Here is a 22,376-nt window from a genome sequence, read left to right as displayed (position 1 = left end):
TGACCTGGAAGGAATTTCCTTTTGGCCTTGTCTTAAGTCATTCATTTGTGGTCATGGACGGAATAAAAGTTTTAGGGAGCACCGATGGATTTGCTAATTTTAAGAGACTATCTAGGGAAAACAGTGCTCTAACTTCCTCAGCCACACTCAATATGGCAGCTGCTCATCCACTCCCCAAATGGCTGACCCCCGGGCCCAGAACAGAGGCGCTGTCTTCGCGAACCGGAACGAAGGAGGTGGAGAAAACGTCCATCACAGCCTCGCCCCGCCCCTGAAAGAGGCTAGCACCAATTAGCGGCTCGCAGGGTGGGAGCAAGGCCAAGGGAGGAGGTTGCGGTTGCCCAGCAACAGCGCGGGAACCCGGAGGCGGGCGCGGGCGCGGAGGGGGCAGCGCCTCAGCTCTCTCACTGCCGGAAGGACCTGGGAGAGGCGGAAAGCAGGACTGGAAAGTCAGCGCTCGCGGAGAGAGAAACAGGTTAGGCCCAAGAACTACAAGCCCCGCTGCTGCTTTCACTTCTAACCGTTAGGTGCACCGAAGTCGGAGTAACGCATGCGCAGCACCGAGAGGTGGGGCTAAGGCGTCCGTGCACTCAGAACGCATGCGCCTCATGTAACTTGGAGCCGATCCACGCAAGGGGCGGAGCTTCTCCCGTCATGGGCGGGGCCCTCAGCCCGTCGGGCGGTGCTTTCCGCGTACACAGGCGGAGGAGTGTATTTTGTAGCAAGGCGAGGCTAGACGCCCGGTGCTCCGCCCGGCCCGCGGGTTTTTCAGGAGCTCTCCTTGGGGTGGCAGTTAGGCTCGGGGTTAACGCACATACCCTCAGGGGTTTGACGAGCCCAGCCTGGAATCTTGATACTGCCGCGTACTTGTCGGACCTCAGTTTCCTCGCTGTCAGGTGGAGATGACACACTTACCTCGCAGGGCTGCGATTCTATTTTTCCCTCCCCAGGGCCATGGCTGAGGTGCACGTGATCGGGCAGATCAAGGGGGCCACCGGCTTCTCGGAAAGTAGCCTGTTCTGCAAGTGGGGCGTCCATACAGGTATTCCAGGCCTGGTTCATTTGCTCCAAGAGGCTCGGCGCTCCTTCCTGACCTCCTGATGCTCCTCTTCATCCGCCCTCAGCCTCTGAGTGCCCAGCCCCGACTCTCCATCCACAGAGTCCCAGGCTGCCTTCTTGTCCCACAGCGCAGGGCTCTGGCACCCATCCTCTGAAGACACAACCTCTAAGCCTATGGGACTGTATGCTACACCCCTCTACTTCCAATCCTCAAAACACTACACAGTCCCAAATCCCGTGTGGGCTCCACTCACTGTCTTAGGGGTGCTCTGAGACTCTCCCTCATCTTAGTAAGAATTCTTTGATTAACAGTCTCAATTTATTGAGTTCTTACTGTAAAGTGGATGTTCCCATCCCAGATTTTCAGAAGAGAGCCGACTTTTTGGTATTATTCTCTGTAACGGTACCGACCCCATTCTGGCAGTCAACCAGGTCCATCCACACAGACCCATCAGGGACCCCGGAGCTCCCAATTGTCACACCTTCCCATCTGAGACATTATCTGGGTTCTGGGTTCAAATCCTAATCCCCTACCTGTTGATTGAGGGCCTTTGGGCTTTCCCTCTCCTACCCTCAGTTTCCTTGCCTGAAAATAAGACAAATAGCAGCTAAAAGTTTAAGAACACAGACTGGGTGCAAAAACTGCAGCTGCTGTGACCTTGGGCACTTCTCTTTGCCTCAGTTTCCTTTTCTGTACGACAGGAATAATAACAATGTGGCCCTCAAGGACTTGTGAGGACTAAATGAATATCCGCAGCACTTAGAACAGGGCCTGGCCGGCGGTGTGGCCTGGCTCACGGGGTGTTTATAAGGCCCGGGTCTGTTCCCTGGCAGAGGTAAATGACTGAAACGAGAATGGCCATGGCCATTACCATCCCTGCAGGCCCTGGGTCTTCTGTGGTTTCACGGGGGTGGGGGGTGGGGAGGTAGTAGTTGAGATTCCCTGGAAAATTGGGATCCTCCGGCTGCGTGGATAAGAGGCAGTCTCTGGAGACAGCTTTGTGCAGAAATGGGGCTAGTTTGGTGTCCAGTTTGGGCCCCACCACTCACCTGCTCTCTGACCCTGGGCAGGTGCTGTCCCTTCTCAGAGTCTCGGTTTCCTCTTCTTAAAGTGGGAGTGGTATTCATCCTCCATCCGGGTCTTGGGGATCTCACATGTGAAGAACCTGACTCCTGGCCTGAGGCCTTGCTCACCCTGCCTTGACGGGAGCTATGCCTAACCTGGTTTTGTGATTAAGGGAATGGTTGGGGGGTGGGGGTAGGCCAGTAGAGGGCTCAGGGGTGGTCAGATAAAAGGCTTGGGCTCCACAGGCAGAGAGCTGAGTTTACTGTGGGGTGTTGGTCTACTGTGGTCACTGCCGTACCCCTAGCATGGAGAACAGTACCAGGTGCACACAGTAGGCACTTAATAAATGTTTGTGGAATGAATGGCCAAGTAATTTTCCTTCTCAGAGCTTGTTTCTTTACCTATAAAAGGGGATTATATTAGCGCTCACGTCCTAGGATGTTGTTTATTTGCCCAACAAACACTTATTGAGCACCTTCTGTGTGCTGGGTTTGAGGTCCTGGGACTACAGCAGTATACAAGGTCCTGATCTCCTGGGGCTCACACTAGGGGAGACAGAAAATAAATTAGCAGATAATGAAATGAGTGCAGTGATTACAGATAGTGGTCAGTGCTAGGAAGAAAAGAAATGGGATGACGTGATAGGGACAAGTTTTTAGCTAGAAGGGTCAAGGACAGCCTCTCTGTTGGAAGTGATACTCGAGCTGAGACCTGAAGGATGAAAAAGCCAGCCATAGAGGAATCCAGGAGTGGCATTTTCTAGGCAGCGGGAACAACCAGTGCAAAGGCCCTGTGGTGGGAATGAGCTTGGCACAATGGGGAACAGAAATGGGACTGGTTAGGCTGCAGTGGGAGGGAGCTGGGAGAGCGATGGGAGGTGAGGTCAGGGAGGGGCCTCTGGGCCATCGTGGAGAGTCTGAGAGCTGGAGGGTGGGGTTGGGTGGGTGGGGATTAAGAGTCCTATAGAGTGGATTAAATGAATCCATTACCTAAGACGCTTCACACAGCATCTGGCATGTAGTAAGCACTCACTATACTTTTGCTATTAATAGGATCGCTCTTCTTCCACTGCGCCCATGGAAGGTGCCCTTGGCCCTAACTTGGTCCTTGCACTAGGGTGGGAATAGCGACAGCATATCAAACGCCCAGCACTCACTATGTCCCAGGTGCTGTTCTAAGTGCTTTGTCTACAGTAACTCATTTAATCTTCTCACGGAACTGTAAGGAATGCGTTGTTATTACACCCATCTTATAGATGAGGAAACTGAGACCGACAACGATCCCTTGCCCAAGGTTGCACAGGCAGGAAGCAGTAGTGCCAGGACCCGCACCCAACCACTGGACTGCAGTGCACACTTTGTAACTCCTGTCCCCCGAATGCCAGGGAGAAATGAGAGTCCAACAGCCACAGCGACTTCGTCACCTCCTGGGTGGCTGCCCCCGCCCGTCCCTGGCCTGTCTCAGTGTCCTGGCTATCCCTGCAGGGGCAGCGTGGAAGCTCCTGTCCGGCGTACGGGAGGGCCAGACGCAGGTGGACACCCCGCAGGTGGGAGACATGGCCTACTGGTCCCACCCCATTGACCTGCACTTTGCCACCAAAGGCCTCCAAGGTGGGTTCCAGGCCTGGGCCCCAGGCCCAGCTGAGGGGGCGGGAACACCACGGCCTGTCCCTGCTTGGCGTATCTTTTGGGTCACTTTCCCAGCCAAGCCTGGCCCTGGAGAGGCCGAGGTGAAGCGTCCGCAGCTGGCCGCCAGGAGATCCTAAGTGTGCGGGGCTGGGCGGAGGCCAGGGGATGGAGGGGGAGATGGAGCAGCGGGGGCCATGGAGGGAGGGTGGGGGATTCCGAGTGCAGAGACAGATGAAGAGTGTCTCCAACAAGGGGGAAGCTGGGAGGGGGGTTTATGCAGAAGAGACAGATGGACAGACAGGCGCGGGGGCTGGTGGCGGCTCCTCAGGGAGGGCTCCTCTGCTTGACAGCAGAGGCTGCTCAGAGGAGGTGAGCACGCAGGGGAGCGGGCTTGTCAGAATTCAGGCTATTGCAAAGGAACAGATCCCAGGTGTGTCATTTATTTCAACAATATAAATATTTGCTGAGCCCTGTGCCCTGGCCTGTGCTGGGTGACTGCAGACAGGCGTCGGTGGTGACAGCAGCCCCGGCCCTGCCCTCACAGGACTCAGTATCCAGTGTGGGAGCCAGACACAGAGCAGATCACGCCAATTCAGAGTGGGCAGGGCCGGGGGTGCAGAGCACAGGAGACTGTAGGAGACCAGGAGAGGTGCCTGACCCTGCTGGGGAGATCAGGGAGGGCTTCCCGGAGGAGAAGACATTTAATCTGTGCTGTGAAGAGCCAGGAGGAGCTAATAAGGCAAAGGGATTGAAGAGAGTTCTAGGCAGAGGGAGCTGCATGGGGAAAGCTCAAAGGGGAGAGAGCAAGCCAGGGGCATGTGGCAGATGCCGGGGAGTGAGGTGGCAGAGGGGAGGCCAGACAGGGTCTGGAAGGCCAGATGTGGGAGCTGTCGCCATCTCCTGAAGGCACTGGGGAGCCAGAGCAGGTGATGGAGTAGTCAGGTGCCGCTTTTAATTATTTTTTAAATTTATTTCTCTCCCCTTCCCTGCCCCCCCCACCCCAGTTTTCTGCTCCTTGTGTCCATTTGCTGTGTGTTGTTCTGTGTCCGCTTGTATTCTTGTCAGCAGCACCGGGAATCTCTTTTTGTTGCGTCATCTTGCTTCATCAGCTCTCTGTGTGTGCAGTGCCACTTCTGGGCAGGCTGCACTTTTTTCGTGCTGGGTGGCTCTCCTTACAGGGCACATTCCTTACATGTGGGGCTCCCCTACACGGAGGACACCCTTGCGTGGCAGGGCACTCCTTGCGCGCATCAGCACTGCACGTGGACCAGCTCCACACGGGTCAAGGAGGCCCTGGGTTTGAACCACGGACCTCCCATGTGGTAGGCAGACGCCCTGTCCATTGGGCCAAATCTGCTTCCCAGGTGTTGCTTTTAAAAAGATCCTCTGGCTGCCATGTGGGCGACGGGTTGAGGGCGTAAGACAGGCAACTGTCCCCCAGTGTGGGCAGCACCCTTGCCTCCTCGCTTTTCTCAGCCTTACATTCTGTCCACCAGGAAATCTGATCAGCTTGACCTTTGAAATACACCCTAAATCCCACAGCTTCTCACCCTCTTCCCTCCCAGTACCCGGCTCTGTCCGTCTTCATCTCCCACCTGGATTAATGCAGCAGCCTCTTCACTGTGCCCCCCCCAACATGGAACCAGAGGGTCTTGGTGGCCGTCCCTGCGGAGAACCCTCCCACGGTCCCCCTCCTCACTTCCGCCATGCGCACAAGGCCCTGCACACGTGGCTCTGTCACATTCACCCCCTCCACGCTAGTCACACCAGGCATGCTCCCGCCTCAGGGCCTTTGCACCCCTCTTCCCTCCCTGGAAGCACTCTTCCTACATGGCCACATGGCCCACCCCCTTTCCTCCTTCAAGCCTTTGCTCAAATGTCACCTTCTCAGTGAGGCCTTTCTTGCCCACCCCCTTTCTAAACCTGCATCTCCACCCCTCCCCTCCCCTACCCCACCCCTTTCTGTTTTTTTCCCTCCAGAACAGTTATCACCATCTGCAAACCCTATAATTTACTTATTTACTCTGTTCATTGTCTAGAACAGCCAGCTTCTCAGGGGTAGGAATGTGTGTCTGCCTCACTCAGGTCTGTCTGCCCCGCTCTTAGAGCAGGGTCTGGTTCGCAGTAGGGGTCAGAGTGGAGGGTGACATGGGACTGGATTTCTTTTTTTTTCTTTTTTTTTTTTTTTAAAGATTTATTTATTTATTTAATTCCCCCCCCTCCCCTGGTTGTCTGTTCTTGGTGTCCATTTGCTGCGTCTTGTTTCTTTGTCCGCTTCTGTTGTCGTCAGCGGCACGAGAAGTGTGGGCGGCGCCATTCCTGGGCAGGCTGCACTTTCTTTTCACGCTGGGCGGCTCTCCTCACGGGCGCACTCCTTGCGCGTGGGGCTCCCCACGCGGGGGACACCCCTGCATGGGGCGGCACTCCTTGCGTGCATCAGCACTGCGCATGGCCAGCTCCACACGGGTCAAGGAGGCCCGGGGTTTGAACCACGGACCTCCCATATGGTAGACGGACGCCCTAACCACTGGGCCAAAGTCCGTTTCCCGGGACTGGATTTCTAAGGGCTTTGACTACCAGGCTGAATTGCCAAATTGTATTCTGAGGACACCGGGAAACCTGTGGAAGGAGGAGAACGATGTCTGTGGCTGCCAGGCGGAAGGTGGATTGGAGGGGGCGAGAAAGAAGGCCCCAAGTCCAGGGAGAAGAGGTTAGGGCCCCAGGGAGGGGAGAAGGGAGACATCCAGGACAAGGCCCAAGGCTCTGACCTGGGGACTTGGGGAACACAGAGACTGCCTGGAGATGGGGACCTGGAGGAGGAGGCCACAAGAGAAGCAAGCCAGCAGAGGTCAGACCCGAAGGGCCTTGAATGGTTAAGGAGGTTGGAGTTTATGCTGAGGGCACTGGGGAGCCATGGAAGGGTTTTGAGCAGGGGAGGAACGTAGATTTAGAACGATTCCTTTGGCTGCTGTCTAGGGGTGAATCACGAGGTAGAAGCCCAGGTGGGAGGCTGGGGCAGAAACCCAGGAGGAGAGGACTGAGCCTGGGGTCTCCAGTGGGGATCCAGGAACAGGAGGCTGGACCGTGACTCTCCCAGGCTGGACCGCACCCATGCCCCCTTTTCGTCCCCCCTCCTGTCCTGCAGGCTGGCCCCGGCTCCATCTCCAGGTGTGGTCCCAGGACAGCTTTGGCCGCTGCCAGCTCGCTGGCTACAGCTTTTGCCACGTGCCCAGCAGCCCGGGCACCCACCAGCTGGACTGTCCCACGTGGCGGCCCCTGGGCAGCTGGCGGGAGCAGCTGGCACGGGCCTTCGTGGGTGGCGGGCCCCAGCTGCTGCACGGGGACTCCATCTACAGCGGGGCTGACCGCTACCGCCTGCACACGGCCGCCGGCGGCACCGTGCACCTCGAGCTCGGCCTGCTGCTGCGCCACTTCGACCGCTATGGCGTGGAGTGCTGAGGACCCTGCTTCCGCAGCCGGCTCCCATCGGTGTCCCCTGACACCCAATGAGAAGGGAAGGCCACCGTGGTCAAGCGACTGAACTCTGGAGTTTGCTGGACTGGATTCTAGCCAAGGCGGGCCCTCCTGCTGTCTTTGCAGTGATTGTACCCCCGGCCCCAGTTTCCCTCTCTGTAAAACGGGTGCAGTGAGTGGTGAGAGGCACCTGGGAGGGGCTCAGTAAAGGAGAGCGATTCTTCCGGTCTCACTGCCTTCATCTGAGGAAGCCTTCCTCGCCGGCTCCCCGCTGACACCCTTCCTCCTCAGGCCCCCGTCTTCTGCCTCAACCTCTGACCCCCTGCCCACGCTTGATGCCCCTCTTCTGCTCCCCTCTCCCATGTGCCCCCATCTTCTGGCCGAGCGCCCCTGCCAGGTCCTCATTCTCTCCGTGACCCTGCACCGCCCCGGTCGCACGCTTCGGTAGCTAGCGCTCGCCGCCAGGAGGCAGCACCCAGTTCATTGGGCGGAGCCGGGGTGCCCGCCCCCTCCCCCCAGGGCCAGAGGGACCCCCCTCAGAGCCCGCCCACACGAGCTGAGGACGAGGACTGTGGCCCGGCCCCCCTCCCCTGGGGGCCGCCCCCGCCCCGCGCGCTTCCTGGGTGGGGCCGGGGCGGCTTCAAAACCCCCTGCCGCCCCAGCGGGTCCCCGCCGCTGCCTCCGCTGCCCCTCGCGCCCGGGATCGGCCCCCTCCTTCCTCCCGCCGCGGATCCACCAGACAGCGAGGCCCCCGAGGGGGGACGCCCCCTCCGGGGCACCCCCCCGGCTCGGAGCCGCCCGCGGGGGCCGGCCTCGGCCGGGAGCGGGAGGAAGGAGCTGCCGAGGAGCAGCCCGAGGCCCCAGAGTCTGAGACAAGCCGCCGCCGCCGCCCCCGCCGCCGCCGCGGGGAGGAGGGGGAGGAGGAGCGGGAGGAGGGACGGGCTGGTTGGGAGACGAGGAAAAAAGTTTTGAGACTTTTCCGTTGCCGCTGAGAGCCGGAGGCGCGGGGACCGCTTGGCCCGGCGCTGGCCCGCAAGGAAGCAGGACTTGGGGACCCCAAACCCCCACCCTCGCCTCGGACGCTTGTTCCCTCCCTGCCCTCCACGGCATTCCCCAGGCGCTCCCACTCCGGACCAGCCCCCGAGAGCCGCAAGCCGGGCCTCCCGCGAGGACGGTACTACCCCGGACCTCCGGCGCGCCCCCTGCGCCCGCTCCCTGGCCGCCCAGCCTCTCTCCTGAGCGCCCGCGCAGCCGAGGACCCTTCCTCCTCCAGGAGACAGGATCTCCCTCGGACCTGCCGCAGCTCCCCTACTCAAGACCACCCACCCTCCGCCACCACCTCTCGCCAATCTCGGTTTTTTCCCGTGGGATACCGAGACACCCCCCGTCAGAGCCCACCCTCTCCATCCCGGCACGCTTCTCCCTGAGGGCCTCGACTTTCCCCGCAGACCCTCCTACCGTTCCCCGGGAGACCCCCAGCCCCTGCAGGGGCGGGGCCTCCCCCCACCAAGCCCGGCTCGCGCGCTCGGCCGTGCCGGGGGGCGCCGCCTCCCCATGCCGCCCTCCGGGCTGCGGCTGCTGCCGCTGCTGCTGCCGCTCCTGAGGCTGCTGGTGCTGACGCCCGGCCGGCCGGCCGCGGGGCTGTCCACCTGCAAGACCATCGACATGGAGCTGGTGAAGCGGAAGCGCATCGAGGCCATCCGCGGCCAGATCCTGTCCAAGCTGCGGCTCGCCAGCCCCCCGAGCCAGGGGGAGGTGCCGCCCGGGCCGCTGCCCGAGGCCGTGCTCGCCCTCTACAACAGCACCCGCGACCGGGTGGCGGGCGAGAGCGCCCAGCCCGAGCCCGAGCCCGAGGCGGACTACTACGCCAAGGAGGTCACCCGCGTGCTGATGGTGGAAAACAACAAAAGTGAGCTCCGAGGGGCCGGGGGCCGGGAGGGGGCGCCCAGGGGGCGCCGGAGTGCCGGGGTCCCGGGCAGGAAATTATGCCGGAGGAAACCGGCTGGCGGCATAGGACCCCCGGGGACACTGGGGGGGGGGGGGGTCCCGAAGAGCATGGGACCGAGCGCTCCCTCCGCCCAGGTTTAGGTCTTGGAGAGGAGATTGTGAGCGAAGCAGACCGCTTGCAGGGGCGACAGGAACACGCGGGGTCGTGGGCAGAGTCCCCTAGAGGGAGGCGAGAAGCCTGAGGCGGGGGGCGGGCTAGAAGGCGGGGGGGTGGGTGGAGAGGGGAGCCCGGTTTGGGAGAGGCGAAGACCCCAGCTTTTGGGAAAGGAGAGGGAATGGGGAACTCTGACGCCGCACTTGGGGGTCGTGAGACGGGAAGGTCCAGGAAGGTTCAGGAAGGTCCCAAAAGCGTGGTGAAACGCGCTCCCGAGGTGCCGAGGAAGTGGGGTGGGCCGCTTCCAGAGGGCGCGGGAACGCGCCGGCAAGCTCCTGAGAAACGGGGCAGTGATCAGTTCGGGGAGATGGGCCGCAGGGGGCTTGGGAGGGGGAGACTGGCGGGAGAGAAGCGGAGACCCCGGAGGGGTCCCGGGCGGTGTCCTGGGTGTTCCGCAGAGCGACGTGAGCAGTCCGGGGGGAAGATCAGAGGAAGAAGCGCCCCTCCGGGAACCCTAGAACACGGGGTCATGGGGAGGGTTCACGGAGAGGGGAGTCTTTTTGGGAAGGGTAGATCCGGATGGGGTGCGGAGGGGCCACACGGGGAGGACCTCCCGAGACAGTGGGGGAAGGGTGAGTGGGGGTGACTCTAAGTCCGGGGTGAGAAAACCGAGATGATCCGCACCAGGTGGCCCCACGTGGGCGCCACGCGCGGGGGGGAGGAGCCTGCGCTTCCGGGAGGGGGAAGGAGGACCCCGCAGAGCTCAAGCCTGGGAGTCAGGACCCCAAAGGCCCAGTTCCCCTCGCGGAGGCTGGGGAAACCCCAGCGTCCGGCCGCCTCGGCCGCTCTCCCTCCCTCTTCCTTCCCGTGGCCGGGCTGACGGGGGCGGGGAGCGCGCGGAGCCTCGGGGCGAGACGGGGCAGGTCAGGTCCCCGCCCTCGCAGCGGCGTTGCCTGCCTCGCGCCCTTCCTCCCCACCCCACCTGGGGGCCGGGCGGCCGCTGGGCCCGCCCCGTCGGCGCCCCTGCGGGGATCCCGGCGTCGGGGCGTAGAGCGAGAACATGTCTGTCCCCGAGAGGTTTCGTGCGCCCTGGTTGCGGGTCCAGCCTCCTAACGCATCCCACCCCTCACCTCGGCCTCACCCCCGAGGTTTCTTTAGCAACGACACCTCCCGTACCTCGGTCTCTCGTCTCCCCCCACCCCCAGCCTGCCTCCATCTCTGCGCGGCCCCACGGTCTCTCTTCCCGCGTGCGGCTCCCCATCTCAGCCTGTCCTTCCGACTCTCCCCGCTTCCCACCCGGCTTTTCTCCCTGTATGTGTAAGACCCCTCTTTCTTCCCCTCGCGCCCTGTCCGCGTCCGCATCTCCCAGTCTCTCTTTCCCGAATCCCCCACCCCGCCCGCCCCCTCTGAGTCCCTCCATCTCCCTCCCCCTGTGGCGCGCCCTCCCACCCTGCCTGCCCCCTCCTTCCTCTCCTCCTCCCTATCTGTCTTCCCCAGCCCTGGCTTTCCCCTTCCCTTGGGGCTTGCTGAGTAACCACTAGTCCAGAAATTGGATTTACTGGTGTGGCGCAGGGGTGGGAGGAGTGGGGGAAGGGGGCCACAGGCAGGGGTTCCTTTGCCCATTTCTCATCAGATCTTGTCTCCACCGTCCCCACCCCCCACTGTAGCAGACTCCCAGCATTTGCCGCCCAGTTGATCCTGAAGATGACCGCCTGCCCTCTGCCCCCACCCCAAACCTTCCCTGGACTGTTCTCCCCCAGCCATTTCTCCCTAGATATCTGTCATGAACTTCACCTTCTCTAACCAGCAGAGAGTGAAGGGAGAAAACAAGAAATAATGGTTGTGCTGGACTGATGATAATGATGAGAACAGTCGCTGGAAGGGAGTCGCTGGAAGGGAGGACAGTCGCTGGAACGCAACTGCCTGAGTTTGAATCCCCACTGCAGCTTCCTAGCTATGTGGCCTTGTGCCTTAGTTTCCCCATCTATAAAATGGACATAGCAGTAGTCATCCTTATAGGGCTGTTGTGAGGTTTAAATGTTTTAGTCTCTGGAAAGGGCTTTGAATAGCGTATGGCAAAGAGTGAGAGCTCTTTGACACCCATTACGGGGTCACCATTGCGGGCAGTCCTCTGTGCCACTTGCCTCACTTGCACCAGCTCACGTACCTCACTATACCTCTGGGATTTAGTCTTCACCTTGCAGGTGAGGCTCTGGAGATCAGAGAGAGGAATTTGCTTCAGGTAAGAGAGCCCATGGGAAACGGACTTTGGCCCAGTGGTTAGGGCGTCCGTCTACCATATGGGAGGTCCGCGGTTCAAGCCCCGGGCCTCCTTGACCCGTGTGGAGCTGGCCATGCGCAGTGCTGATGCGCGCAAGGAGTGCCGTGCCACGCAAGGGTGTCCCCCGCGTGGGGGAGCCCCACGCGCAAGGAGTGCGCCTGTGAGGAAAGCCGCCCAGCGTGAAAAGAAAGAGCAGCCTGCCCAGGAATGGCGCCGCCCACACTTCCCGTGCCGCTGACGACAACAGAAGCGGACAAAGAAACAAGACGCAGCAAATAGACACCAAGAACAGACAACCAGGGGAGGGGGGGGAAATTAAATAAATAAATAAAATCTTTAAAAAAAAAAAAAAAAAAAAGATGTTTAATTTCATCATTAGACAGACTACATATAAAAAAAAAAAAAAAAAAAGAGAGCCCAGATTGGAAGGCTGGGAGCTCCGTGTTATTGCTGTTCCCTGAAGAATAACGGGAAACTGAGGCTCAGGAATGGGATGTGACTTGCCCAAGGTCACATGGCTGGAAGGCAGCAGAGGCACTGGCCCCAAAGCCCATGGCCTTGACTCCAACTCTGCAAGTCACCTTGCATTTGAGGCTCTGAGTGCTGAGGAGGCGAGGAGGCAGGGCAGCCCCCTTGGTACAGCCTTCTGCTGGGTGGGCCTTGACGGATGCTGCTTCAGGGGACAGAAGGGTAGGACAGCATTTTACAGAAGGGTAAACTGAGACGCGGGGGGAGTCCCGGCGCCCAAGGTGCCGGAGTCAGACACTGGAACCTGCGCCTTTAGACCTGAGGTGTGCCAGCTCTCCCTCCCCTGCCAGCCCCCGACGCTCGCTCTCTCTGCTCCTCCCCTCTAGAGGTCTATGAGAAGATCACGCCTAGCCAGCACAGCATTTATATGCTCTTCAACACGTCGGAGCTGCGGGAGGCAGTGCCCGAGCCCGTGTTGCTCTCCCAGGCAGAGCTGCGCCTACTGAGGCTCAAGTTGAAAGAGGAACAACATGTGGAGCTGTACGAGGTGCGTGCACGGGCCGGAAAGGTGGGCTGGTGGGCCAGTGGAAGGCTGGTGGCCCCCACGTCCACGTCCACAGACGCTGAGGCATTCTTCCCGTGGAACTGTGGGCGGCTGACTGCAGAATCACAGGGCTTCTTGAACCTGTTTCTCAGCATCCTAGATTTTGAAAATGGAATCTTAGAAGTTGGATTTTTAAGAATGTAGGATGTTGGAGTCTCTTGAAGGGCTGGAGTTTCCATAACTGCTAAGTCCATTGTAGCAGCCACTAGTCACATATAGCTATTTAAGTTCATTAAGGTTATTGAAATTAACAGTTCAATTCTCAGTCTCACTGGCCATATTTCAAGTGCTCAGGAGTCCCATGTGGAGAGTGGCTATTTTGGACACTGCAGATACGGAACGTTTCCACTGTCATAGAAAGTTCAGTTGGCCAGCGCTGCTGTAGGTGGAATCTCCAGAAGGATTGGAGCCTCTGGAAGAACTAGAGTCTCTGAAGGGTTAGAATCTCTGGAAGGTTCGATGACCTAGAACCCATGTCCTATTGAACGTTAGACTTGCAGGGTGGTAGAGGTTAGACTCTTACAACAAGAAAACTCTGTCTAATCTTAACTTCCTGGAATCTAGAGAATCTGCTTTGTACTCTTAGTCCAAGAGTGTCACATATTCCCAGGAGATCATTCCACATGGTAGTTTAGGAGTCAGGACATCAGGTGTGTGGCAGGCCAACCTCTTGGGTTTGCAGAACATTCATTAAATGCTAAGTTCCAGGAATGCGATGGACCAGTGGAGTCCCCCCATTCACTGTCTCTCTCCCCCCACTCACCATCCCCAGAAATACAGCAACGATTCCTGGCGCTACCTCAGCAACCGGCTGCTGCACCCCAGTGACACGACCGAGTGGTTGTCCTTCGACGTCACCGCGGTCGTGCGTCGTTGGCTGAGCCAAGGAGGTGAGGACTGCTCGGCGGCCCCACCCCTCTTTCCTGCGGGATCCCGGGGACATTGAGGACCCAGGCCTGGGACCATGTTCCCCTGGCTAGTGGTGGGTGCCCAAGAGCAGAGACCTGATCCTCCTCCCGGCTGCTCACCCTGGGTGATTAACTGATCGTGCACTGTTAATCCTGGGGACACCCAGGCAGCACCCTCCTTGCCCTGAGGAGGGCGGGAGCAGGCCTGCCACAGGCAGTGATGATGCCCCCGAGTGGGCAGGGCTGGGAGGAGCATTGTGGGCAGCTGGCCGCAGGCCTGTTCTGGTCAGCTCTGAGCCCCGAGTTCCCATCACAGCGCCCATCACCGAGTAGAGGCTCAGGAACATGACCTGCTCGTTTGTCCAAGAACCACCTGCCCCTCACCTTTTGTGCACGTGGGTAGGGCCTACGCTGCACCAGCGTCCCAGCCCTACCTTTTTCCACCTGTGACCTTGGGGAGGTCCCTTCCTCTCTGTGTTGCCTCAGTTTCCTTGTTTGTGAGATGGGGATTTGGGGTGAGAATTAGAGGAGATGACACATGCAGAACATTTAGCACGGGGCCTGGCACCCAGTGTGCCCTCAGTGAACATTTGCTTTTGCGACTCTGGGAAGCAAGAAAAGCAGGGGCCCCTGCCCTCCCCCCACATCCTGCTTTTTGCTGATACCAATCAGGGAAATAAATAGCCAAACCCGAATGTCACAGAGGGTAGGACCACGAGTGGCGGTGTGCCGGGTGAGGGGCATGTGGTCCAGGAAGACTTCTCTGAGGAGGTGACGTTTGAGCTGAACCTGAAGGAGGAGAAGGAGCCAGGAGTGGAGCTAAATGGGGCAAGAGCATTGCAGGCAGAGGGTGCCCCGTGGCTTGCCCCCTTCCTTCCTTCCTTCCTCCAGGGGTGAGCGCCCCTCATGGCTTCCTCTCCCCACTCCCACAGGGGAAACGGAAGGCTTTCGCCTCAGCGCCCACTGCTCTTGTGACAACAAAGACAACACGTTCAAAGTGGACATCAACGGTGAGGCCTGCCCCCCAGCCTGGGCCTTGGTCCATCCCTCTGAGCGCGCGCGTGTATCTCCCCCCACCCCAACCCGCTGCCTCCACCGACGCTTCCCCCTGAGCGTGTGGGTATCTCTTTGCCCATTCTCCTCTTCACCCAAGCAGGGATCACTTCCACCCGCCGGGGTGACCTGGCCACCATCCACGGCATGAACCGGCCCTTCCTGCTCCTCATGGCCACCCCCCTGGACAGGGCCCAGCACCTGCAGACCTCCCGGCACCGCCGTGCCCTGGACACCAACTACTGCTTCAGGTGAGCTTTGCAGCCTTCGATGGAGGCCTTTCGGGCTGGCGCCGTGACTGCTGGCTGCTGACCCCCTGCTTGCTATGGGTTGGGTACCTGGCTGGCGCTGTCTCCTCCAGCCTGGGGGGCTCAGGGGACAGGTGCGAGTCTCAGGCTGCGGGAATCGGGTTGCTTTCTTGCTGCGGTCCATGCTGTTAGAATGCTCAACATCGAGAACGTTGGAATTCAGTGCTGGAGGGCTGCCATGTTGGAGTCCCATATTGTTGGAAGGTCGGAGTTCTAGAATGTTGGGGTTCCAGAAAGTTTGAATTCAGTGTTAATCATTGAAATCTGGGAATGTTGAACTCAAAGGAAGCTGGGATTCTGGATGCTAGAATTCGGGAAATAAGAATTGGAAGATTGCCTATGCTGGATTCCTATGATGTTGGCAAATTGGGTTCCCCAAATGTTGCCAGATTGGAGTCTTTGAATACTGAGCTCAGAATGGTGGAACCCTGTATTCAAATATTAGGATCCACAAACACTGGAATCAGAGAAGGCTGGAATGTTGGTATCCTAGAATGCTGGGACTCAGCGGTCTTGCCAAAGAATCTTGGAAAGTGGATCTTAGAAAGTGGCAAGTTGGAACCCTTGAGTGATGGACTCAGAATTGTGGAATGTTGGAAGATGCAGTATTGAAATATTGGAATTCACGAATGCCAAGATTCTTGAGAGCTGGAACATGGGAACCCTAGAAAGTTGGGAATCACTATTGGAGTGTTAGAATCTAGAGAGGTTGGAGTGTTGTGATCCAAGAAGGTTGGGATGTTGGGAATTTGGAATGAGATTCTGACCTTGTCCCTCCCCTGCTTAAAAGCTCTGGGGGTGCCTCTGGGCTTTGTTATGTGCTATTCTCCCTGCCCTAGAGTCAGCCCTTCCCCAGGCTTCTTTGCCCCTGGACCCTTCTCTTCCTCGGTCCAGTAGCCCCAATGAACAGTCAGAGTGAGGCCTTGACTGCAGCAGCTCTGAGGTTACAGGGACAGCCTGCCTGGCTGCCTCCAGAAAGCTCCAGAAAGTAGAGACTGAATCTGATAAAGACTCTAGATACAATTTTCCTGGAATATGGGGATAGAGAAACATGTTAAGCAACATCACAGGGATGCAGTCAATAAAATCCAAACTGTGGGAAACTTAACCCAATTTCCTCAGCAAATACAATGCAGAGGGGATAAATAGAGAAAGAGAGAGATGGGTCTGTAAATTTTTAAAAGGATCTTAAGAGCCAAATCAACCAATTGCAATGTTTAGACCTTATTTGGATCTTGATTCAAACAGACTTAAAAACAAAAAAAGATGTTTGTGGGACAATGCAGGAAATGTCAACCCCAACTGGGTATTTGATGATAGGAATTATCAAACTTTTTACATGGTACTGTGGTTATGTTTTAAAAGAATCCTAACTTTCTTAGAAATACATACTGAAATACTAATGGGTGAAATGATGTGATGGATGGGATGTGCTTCAAAATCAGCCTGTGGGAGAGAGGAAGTGGGTAGGGGTGGAGGTACAGGAAACTGGCTGTGGGTTGATAATGGTTGAAGCGGGGTGGTGGTGACATGAGGGTTCAATGTAATATTTGCTACATTTGCTTTTGTTTGAAATGCCATAATAAAATGCGTACCTTAGTCAGCTCAAAGACCACCTCCACCGGGAAGACCCCCTGACCCCCTTCCCCAATGTGCAAGGTGGATGTGGGGCCCCAAGTAAATTTCCACTCCTTTACTTCTCAGGCCCTGTTGGGTCTTTTTTTTTTTTTTCTTTAGGAGGTACCGGGAATTGAACCCAGGACCTCGAAATAGGAAGCAGGTGCTCGACCACTTGAGCTACACCTGCTCCCCAATGACAGCTGATTTTTTCGTTTGTTTTTAGGAGGTACTGGGGACCAAACCCAGGACCTCGTACAGGGGAAGCAGGTGCTCAACCACCACTTGAGCTCCATCCGCTCCCTCCTATTGGATCTTTTTTTTTTTTTTAATTTATTTCTCTCCCCTTCTACCCCCTCCCCCCTGTCGTCTGCTCTCTGTGTCTATTCGCTGTGTGTTCTTCCTGTGTCTGCTTATGTTCTTGTCAGTGGCACCGGGAATCTGTGTTTCTTTTTGTTGTGTCAGCTCTCCATGTGTGCGGCGCCACTCCTGGGCAGGCTGCGCTTTCTTCGCGCTGGGCGGCTCTCCTTACAGGGTGCACTCCTTGTGCATGGGGCTCCCCTACGCGGGAGACACCCCTGCGTGGCACGGCACTCCTTGCACGCATCAGCACTGTGCATGGGCCAGCTCACCACACGGGTCAGGAGGCCTGGGGTTTTGAATCCTGGACCTCCCATGTGGTAGGGGGATGCTCTATCCATTGAGCCAAATCCATTTCCCTCATATTGGGTCTTGATAGACGGGACGGCAGAGGAGCTTTGCAAGGCGAGGACCATGTGTGCCCTGGGGCCCCAGGGAGTACTGAACAAATGAGTTCGAGTGGCCTCAGCCTGGAGCATGCACCAGGACCACCTGGAAGCTCATTAAACATGGACTGCTGCCCACCGCCCCCCCACTCCCATTTCTCATTCAGCGGGCCTGGGGTACGGGCCTCACAAGTTCCCAGGTGCTGCTGGTGCTGCTGATCCAGGGGCCACAGACTGTCAAACCTTAGGACCTCAGAGCTGGATGGGGCTCTTGCCCTGTTGTGAGTCCAGGACCTTTTGAGAAGTCAAAAGCCAGGAACCTTTCCCCAGAAATCTGTGCACATATATATACATATGCACACCAGGTTTCAGGGGCTCAGGACCCCCCCTGAAGCCTCCTTGGCTCTCACATTAACATCTTATTTCATCCAAATATCACTTCACCTTGGACAGATGGGGAAACTGAGGCCCAGCCAGACTGAGGAGGGAGCAGACTGAACTCACGGGGATCTCAGTTTCCTGACTTCTCCTCAGGGCCCCCTGGCTCTTGGGGAGGCCCTGTCTTGCACCGGAGACCTAGCGGCATTGTCCCTTCCCCCTCTTCTTGAGCTGGCACAGGTGAACTGGGCGGATGGAGCCAGAGGCTCTGGGGCTTCAGGGCCAGCTGGGAAGTAGGCCTGCAGCTCCATCCCTTACACACTTAGTGTGAGCAAGCAGTGTCCCCACCGCCTTCTCGGATTCTCAGTTTTCTCATCTTTCAAATGCCTCATAGTGCTTTGAAATTAATCGATTCATTATTCCTCCATCACCTTTTGTGTAGGTAAGTCCATGCGCATGGACTGTTGGCTCTTGCAGCAGGGACTGACTGTCTCACAGTTTTGGAGGCTGGAAGTCCCAAATCAAGGTCTCGACAGGCCGTGCTTTCTCCCCAAGCTCGGAGCGTTCTGGTGCTGGCTGGCTGCCGTCTTCGGGGTTCCTTGGCTTGGCTTTCTGCCTCTGTCACATGGCCATCTGTTCCTTGGGCTCCTCTTGTGGCTTTCTCTGACTTCCCACATCTAAATTTCCCCTGCATTATAAAAATTCCAGTCATATGGATTAAGGCCCACCCTGATTCAATGTGGCCTTATCCAAATAGGATTTTTGAAGATCCTGTTCACAAATGAGCCTAAACCCTACCTAATAATAACTTCATCCAAGGTTCTATTTACAAATGGGTCATGGCCAGAGGACTGGGGATTGGGACTTGAACATGTCTTTGTGGGGGGCATGATTCAATCCTCAACCTGGACCAAACCTTGAAAGGGTGCTCAGAAACCCCCCACTTCTGACATCCAGCCTTTTCTGAAGAGGCAGGCACTTTTGGGCACATTTCTGTCATCTCCTTCTGGAAATGGCCTCTGTGTGACACACGTACACATATCCATATGCTCTTTTATTTTGCCCAAATGGCTGAGTCGCATACACCACTAGTCTGCAACTCACTTTTAAAAACTTACTCTGTTAATCCATTTGCACATCCAACATTTGAGACATCTACTGTGTGGCAGGCACTGTCGTAGGCCCTGGGGATACATTCGAGGACAAAACAGACAGAAATCCCTGCCCTCAGAGGACAACAGACCCTGGAGAGGTAAACAGACCAGTCTCTAATAAAATAGCAGGTGGCTCTGGGTTCTAAAAACAAAAATAAATCAGAGGAAAGGGACAGAAAGTAATGTTGGGGGAAACCATTTGTTTCCTCTTTTGACTAAAAATGTTTTTTATTACGGAAAATTCCAGGTGTATATAAAAGCTGCAAAGATAGTGTCCTGAACTCTCATCTGGCTTCATTATCAAGATTTTGCACACTTCAAATATGAATATTTTAATATTTTTTTTTACCTGACTGCAATGTCATTATTGCACTGAATAGAGTTAAAAGCCGTAGGATTGACATTTTAGACAGGATGGTCCGGGAAGGTCTCTCTGAGGAGGTGGCATTCGTTTGTGTAACTGATATTTATTGAGCATCTACTATATGCCAGGCACAGTCCTAGAAGTGAAGCCTCCCTGAGTGAAGGACTTTTTAAAAAATTACTTATTTTTATTGTCTTTTTTTTTTAAAGATACGTAGATCACACAAAACGTTATAGTAAAAAAAATTAGAGGTTTCTATATATATCCCACTCCCCACCCCACCCCCACTCCTCCTACATCAACAACCTCTTTCATCATTGTGGCACATTCATTGTATTTGATGAATACATTTTGGAGCACTGCTACACTGCATGGATTATAGTTTACATTGTAGTTCACACTCTCCTCCAGTCCACTCAGTGGGTTATGGCAGGATATATAATGTCCTGCATCTGTCCCTGCAGTATCATTCAGGACAACTCCAAGTTCTGAAAATGCTCCCATATCACACCTCTTCCTCCCTCTTCCTGCCCTCAGCGACTCCCGTGGCCACTGTCTCCATATCAGTGATAGAATTTCTTCCATTGTGGTGAAGGACATTTGAGCAGAGGTTTAAATGAAGCGGGAACAGCAAGTGCAAAGGCCCTGTGTTGGAGGAACAGCTAGGAGGCTACTGCGGCTGGAGTGGAGCGAGGTGGGGCTAGAGAGGAGATCAGACTTGGGTATTTGCCCTGAGTGAGACGGGGTCATGATCTACAGCACGTGGCCCAGGAGGGCAGGGATTTCTGTCTGCTTCATTCAGTCCTGGGTCTCCAGTAGAACAGAGCCTGGCATACAGTAGTAGCTCAATAAACATTTGCTGCACAAAAGAAAGCATCAGTACACATTGAGCCACATTACTTTTTTATGGTGCAGAGTGTTCCAGCCTGAGGCCGTGTCATCATTTATTTAGCCCTCCCCTGCGGAGGGGCAGTAGGCTTCTTCCGGGTTTGTTTTGAGCATTGCATGGGATTATGTTTCTGGTGCTCTTAGCACAGTGCTCCACTAGAGGAAGAGCTCAACGAGGGTCAGCCGTGATTGTACTGGTTGTAAGGCAGACCAAGAGGAGACGAGTTGGAGGGGGTCACACACACACAGGCATGCTCGCACACCGGGGAGGAGGGGCCACAGCCTGTCTCTCCCCTCCCAACCCGTGCTCCTCCTCACCCGCAGCTCCATGGAGAAGAACTGCTGCGTGCGGCAGCTGTACATCGACTTCCGCAAGGACCTGGGCTGGAAGTGGATCCATGAGCCCAAGGGCTACCACGCCAACTTCTGCCTCGGGCCCTGTCCCTATATCTGGAGCCTAGACACGCAGTACAGCAAGGTAGGCTCCCCGCCACATGGCGGGGTGTGCCATGGGGAGCGGAGCAGAGAGATGAGTTGGCCGGAGGAGGGAAGTGGAGACAGAAAGATGGGGGGAAGGTAAAGAGGTGGGGTTAGAGGCAGAGCTAGAGATTGAGTAGCGTTAGAGACACAGAGACCGAGGGAGAGAGATGGGGGGGGGAGACAGAGACCAAGAGTAATTGAGGGAAGGGGAGAGGAGGAAGGGGAAAGTGGTAGAGAGAGATGGAGAGAGAGAGTCAAGAGCTGAAAAGAGAAGAGACGAGGGAGTGAGAAAAGAAGCAAACCCAGAAAGGTGGGAGAAAGAAGTGGAGGACAGCGATGGGGTGGAGAGTGAGAGAGGGAGGGAGAAATAGGCAGATGGGGAGAGAGGCGGAGGAGGGGGCGTGGCTGGGAGATGCGGGGAGACGGGGCGCCCCTGACCCGGCCGCCCCGCCCGCAGGTCCTGGCCCTGTACAACCAGCACAACCCGGGCGCGTCGGCGGCGCCGTGCTGCGTGCCGCAGGCGCTGGAGCCGCTGCCCATCGTGTACTACGTGGGCCGCAAGCCCAAGGTGGAGCAGCTGTCCAACATGATCGTGCGCTCCTGCAAGTGCAGCTGAGGCTCCGCCCCGCCCCGCCCGGCAGGCCCGGCCCCGCCCCGCCCCGCCCCGCCCCGGGGCTGTATTTAAGGACCCCCGTGCCCCAGCCCACCTGGAGGCCCATTAAAGGTGGAGAGAGGACTGGAGGGTCTCTGTGTCATTTGGGGGGCCGGGCCGGGGGCGCCTTCTGTCTCCCTGTCTCATACCGTCTCTCTGGCCACCATTCATTGGCCCCTCACCACAGGGACGCTCACTGAGTAAGTATTAGGCTCCCAGGGCTCCTCTGGGTGCAGGGAATGCGAGCTGGGCATTACTTCCGGCACTGTTCTAAGTGCCTCGCGTGGATGACTGCTTTTAATCACGGAAACAGCCTCTGCCAGCCGGGAACTCCAGCACCGATTTAGAGGTGAAGGAGCTGAAGTCCAGGGAGGTGAAGGAACAGGACAAAAACTGTTCCTGCCCACCAGGCACTGCTGTCCTTGTACGAGAGACGTGAGGACAACAAAGCTGGGCACTGGGCATTGGGAAAGAGATGGCCTGAGGGTGCAGGGGCGATCTCAGAGCTCAGCGACTCAGAGCTCAGCCACTCAGTTACTGAGAAAGCCTTGGGGAGGATTAGGGGAGGGAGTCCTGGTGGCCGGGTGACAGAAGCAGAGCCCTGGAAGTGCAGACGAACTTGGGGTGTGCCAGACCTCGAGGAGAGGCCTGTGTGGTTGGAAGAGAGTGAGTGACAGCGTGGCGTGGGAGCTGAGTCAGATCTGTACCTCGCGTGCCCCAGGTGTGTGGTCTCTACTAGCTCCCCTCATCTGCCCCACACCCCCAGAGAGCAGGGGTTGGCAAACTACAGCCTGCCGGCCAGTTCCAGCCTGTTTCGGTGAATAAAGTTTTATTGGACCGCTAGTTCATTTACAAGTTGCCTGTGGCTGTTTTTGTGCTACAACTTCAGAGTTGAATAGTTGGGGCAGAGACTTCATGAACCACGAAACCTAAAATATATACTATCTGGCCCTTTATAGAAAAAGCTAGCCCACCCCTGCTTTAGAGACCATTCCATCCCCGCTTCACAGGTGAGGTTACTGGGGCCCAGAAAGGTTAAGTGACTTGGTGATGCTCACACAGCTAGTAAGTGGCAGAGCTGGGATTCAGGCCCAGATGGTCGGAGTTCAGGGTCTGCATGTGTAACCTCTGCACTGTTACTGCCTCT

General features: G+C 56.9%; 2 protein-coding genes across 3 annotated transcripts; both read left to right on the top strand.

Moving 5' to 3' along the window:
* Positions 1-311: 311 nt before the first annotated feature.
* Positions 312-7,456, top strand: B9D2 (B9 domain containing 2). Its single transcript, XM_004479903.5, has 4 exons — positions 312-475; positions 951-1,042; positions 3,610-3,735; positions 6,899-7,456. The coding sequence occupies exons 2-4, from the start codon at positions 955-957 to the stop codon at positions 7,210-7,212; spliced, it is 528 nt and encodes a 175-aa protein (XP_004479960.1). The 5' UTR covers positions 312-475; positions 951-954; the 3' UTR covers positions 7,213-7,456.
* Positions 7,457-8,098: 642 nt separating this feature from the next.
* Positions 8,099-22,084, top strand: TGFB1 (transforming growth factor beta 1). Of its 2 annotated transcripts, XM_071209278.1 has the most exons (8): positions 8,665-9,136; positions 12,464-12,624; positions 13,454-13,571; positions 14,522-14,599; positions 14,746-14,893; positions 18,861-18,943; positions 20,422-20,575; positions 21,035-22,084. In XM_071209278.1, exons 1-7 carry the CDS (start codon positions 8,782-8,784, stop codon positions 20,556-20,558), a joined length of 1,080 nt encoding a protein of 359 aa, XP_071065379.1. In that variant the 5' UTR covers positions 8,665-8,781; the 3' UTR covers positions 20,559-20,575; positions 21,035-22,084. The 2 variants fall into 2 exon arrangements, with proteins under 2 accessions (XP_004479972.4, XP_071065379.1); XM_004479915.5 differs by lacking the exon at positions 18,861-18,943 and having other exon boundaries at positions 8,099-9,136.
* The last annotated feature ends 292 nt before the right edge of the window (positions 22,085-22,376 follow it).

The sequence above is a fragment of the Dasypus novemcinctus genome, chromosome 18 (genome assembly GCF_030445035.2).
Source record: "Dasypus novemcinctus isolate mDasNov1 chromosome 18, mDasNov1.1.hap2, whole genome shotgun sequence".
NCBI lineage: Eukaryota > Metazoa > Chordata > Mammalia > Cingulata > Dasypodidae > Dasypus > Dasypus novemcinctus.
This window is presented reverse-complemented; position numbering and strand designations above follow the sequence as displayed.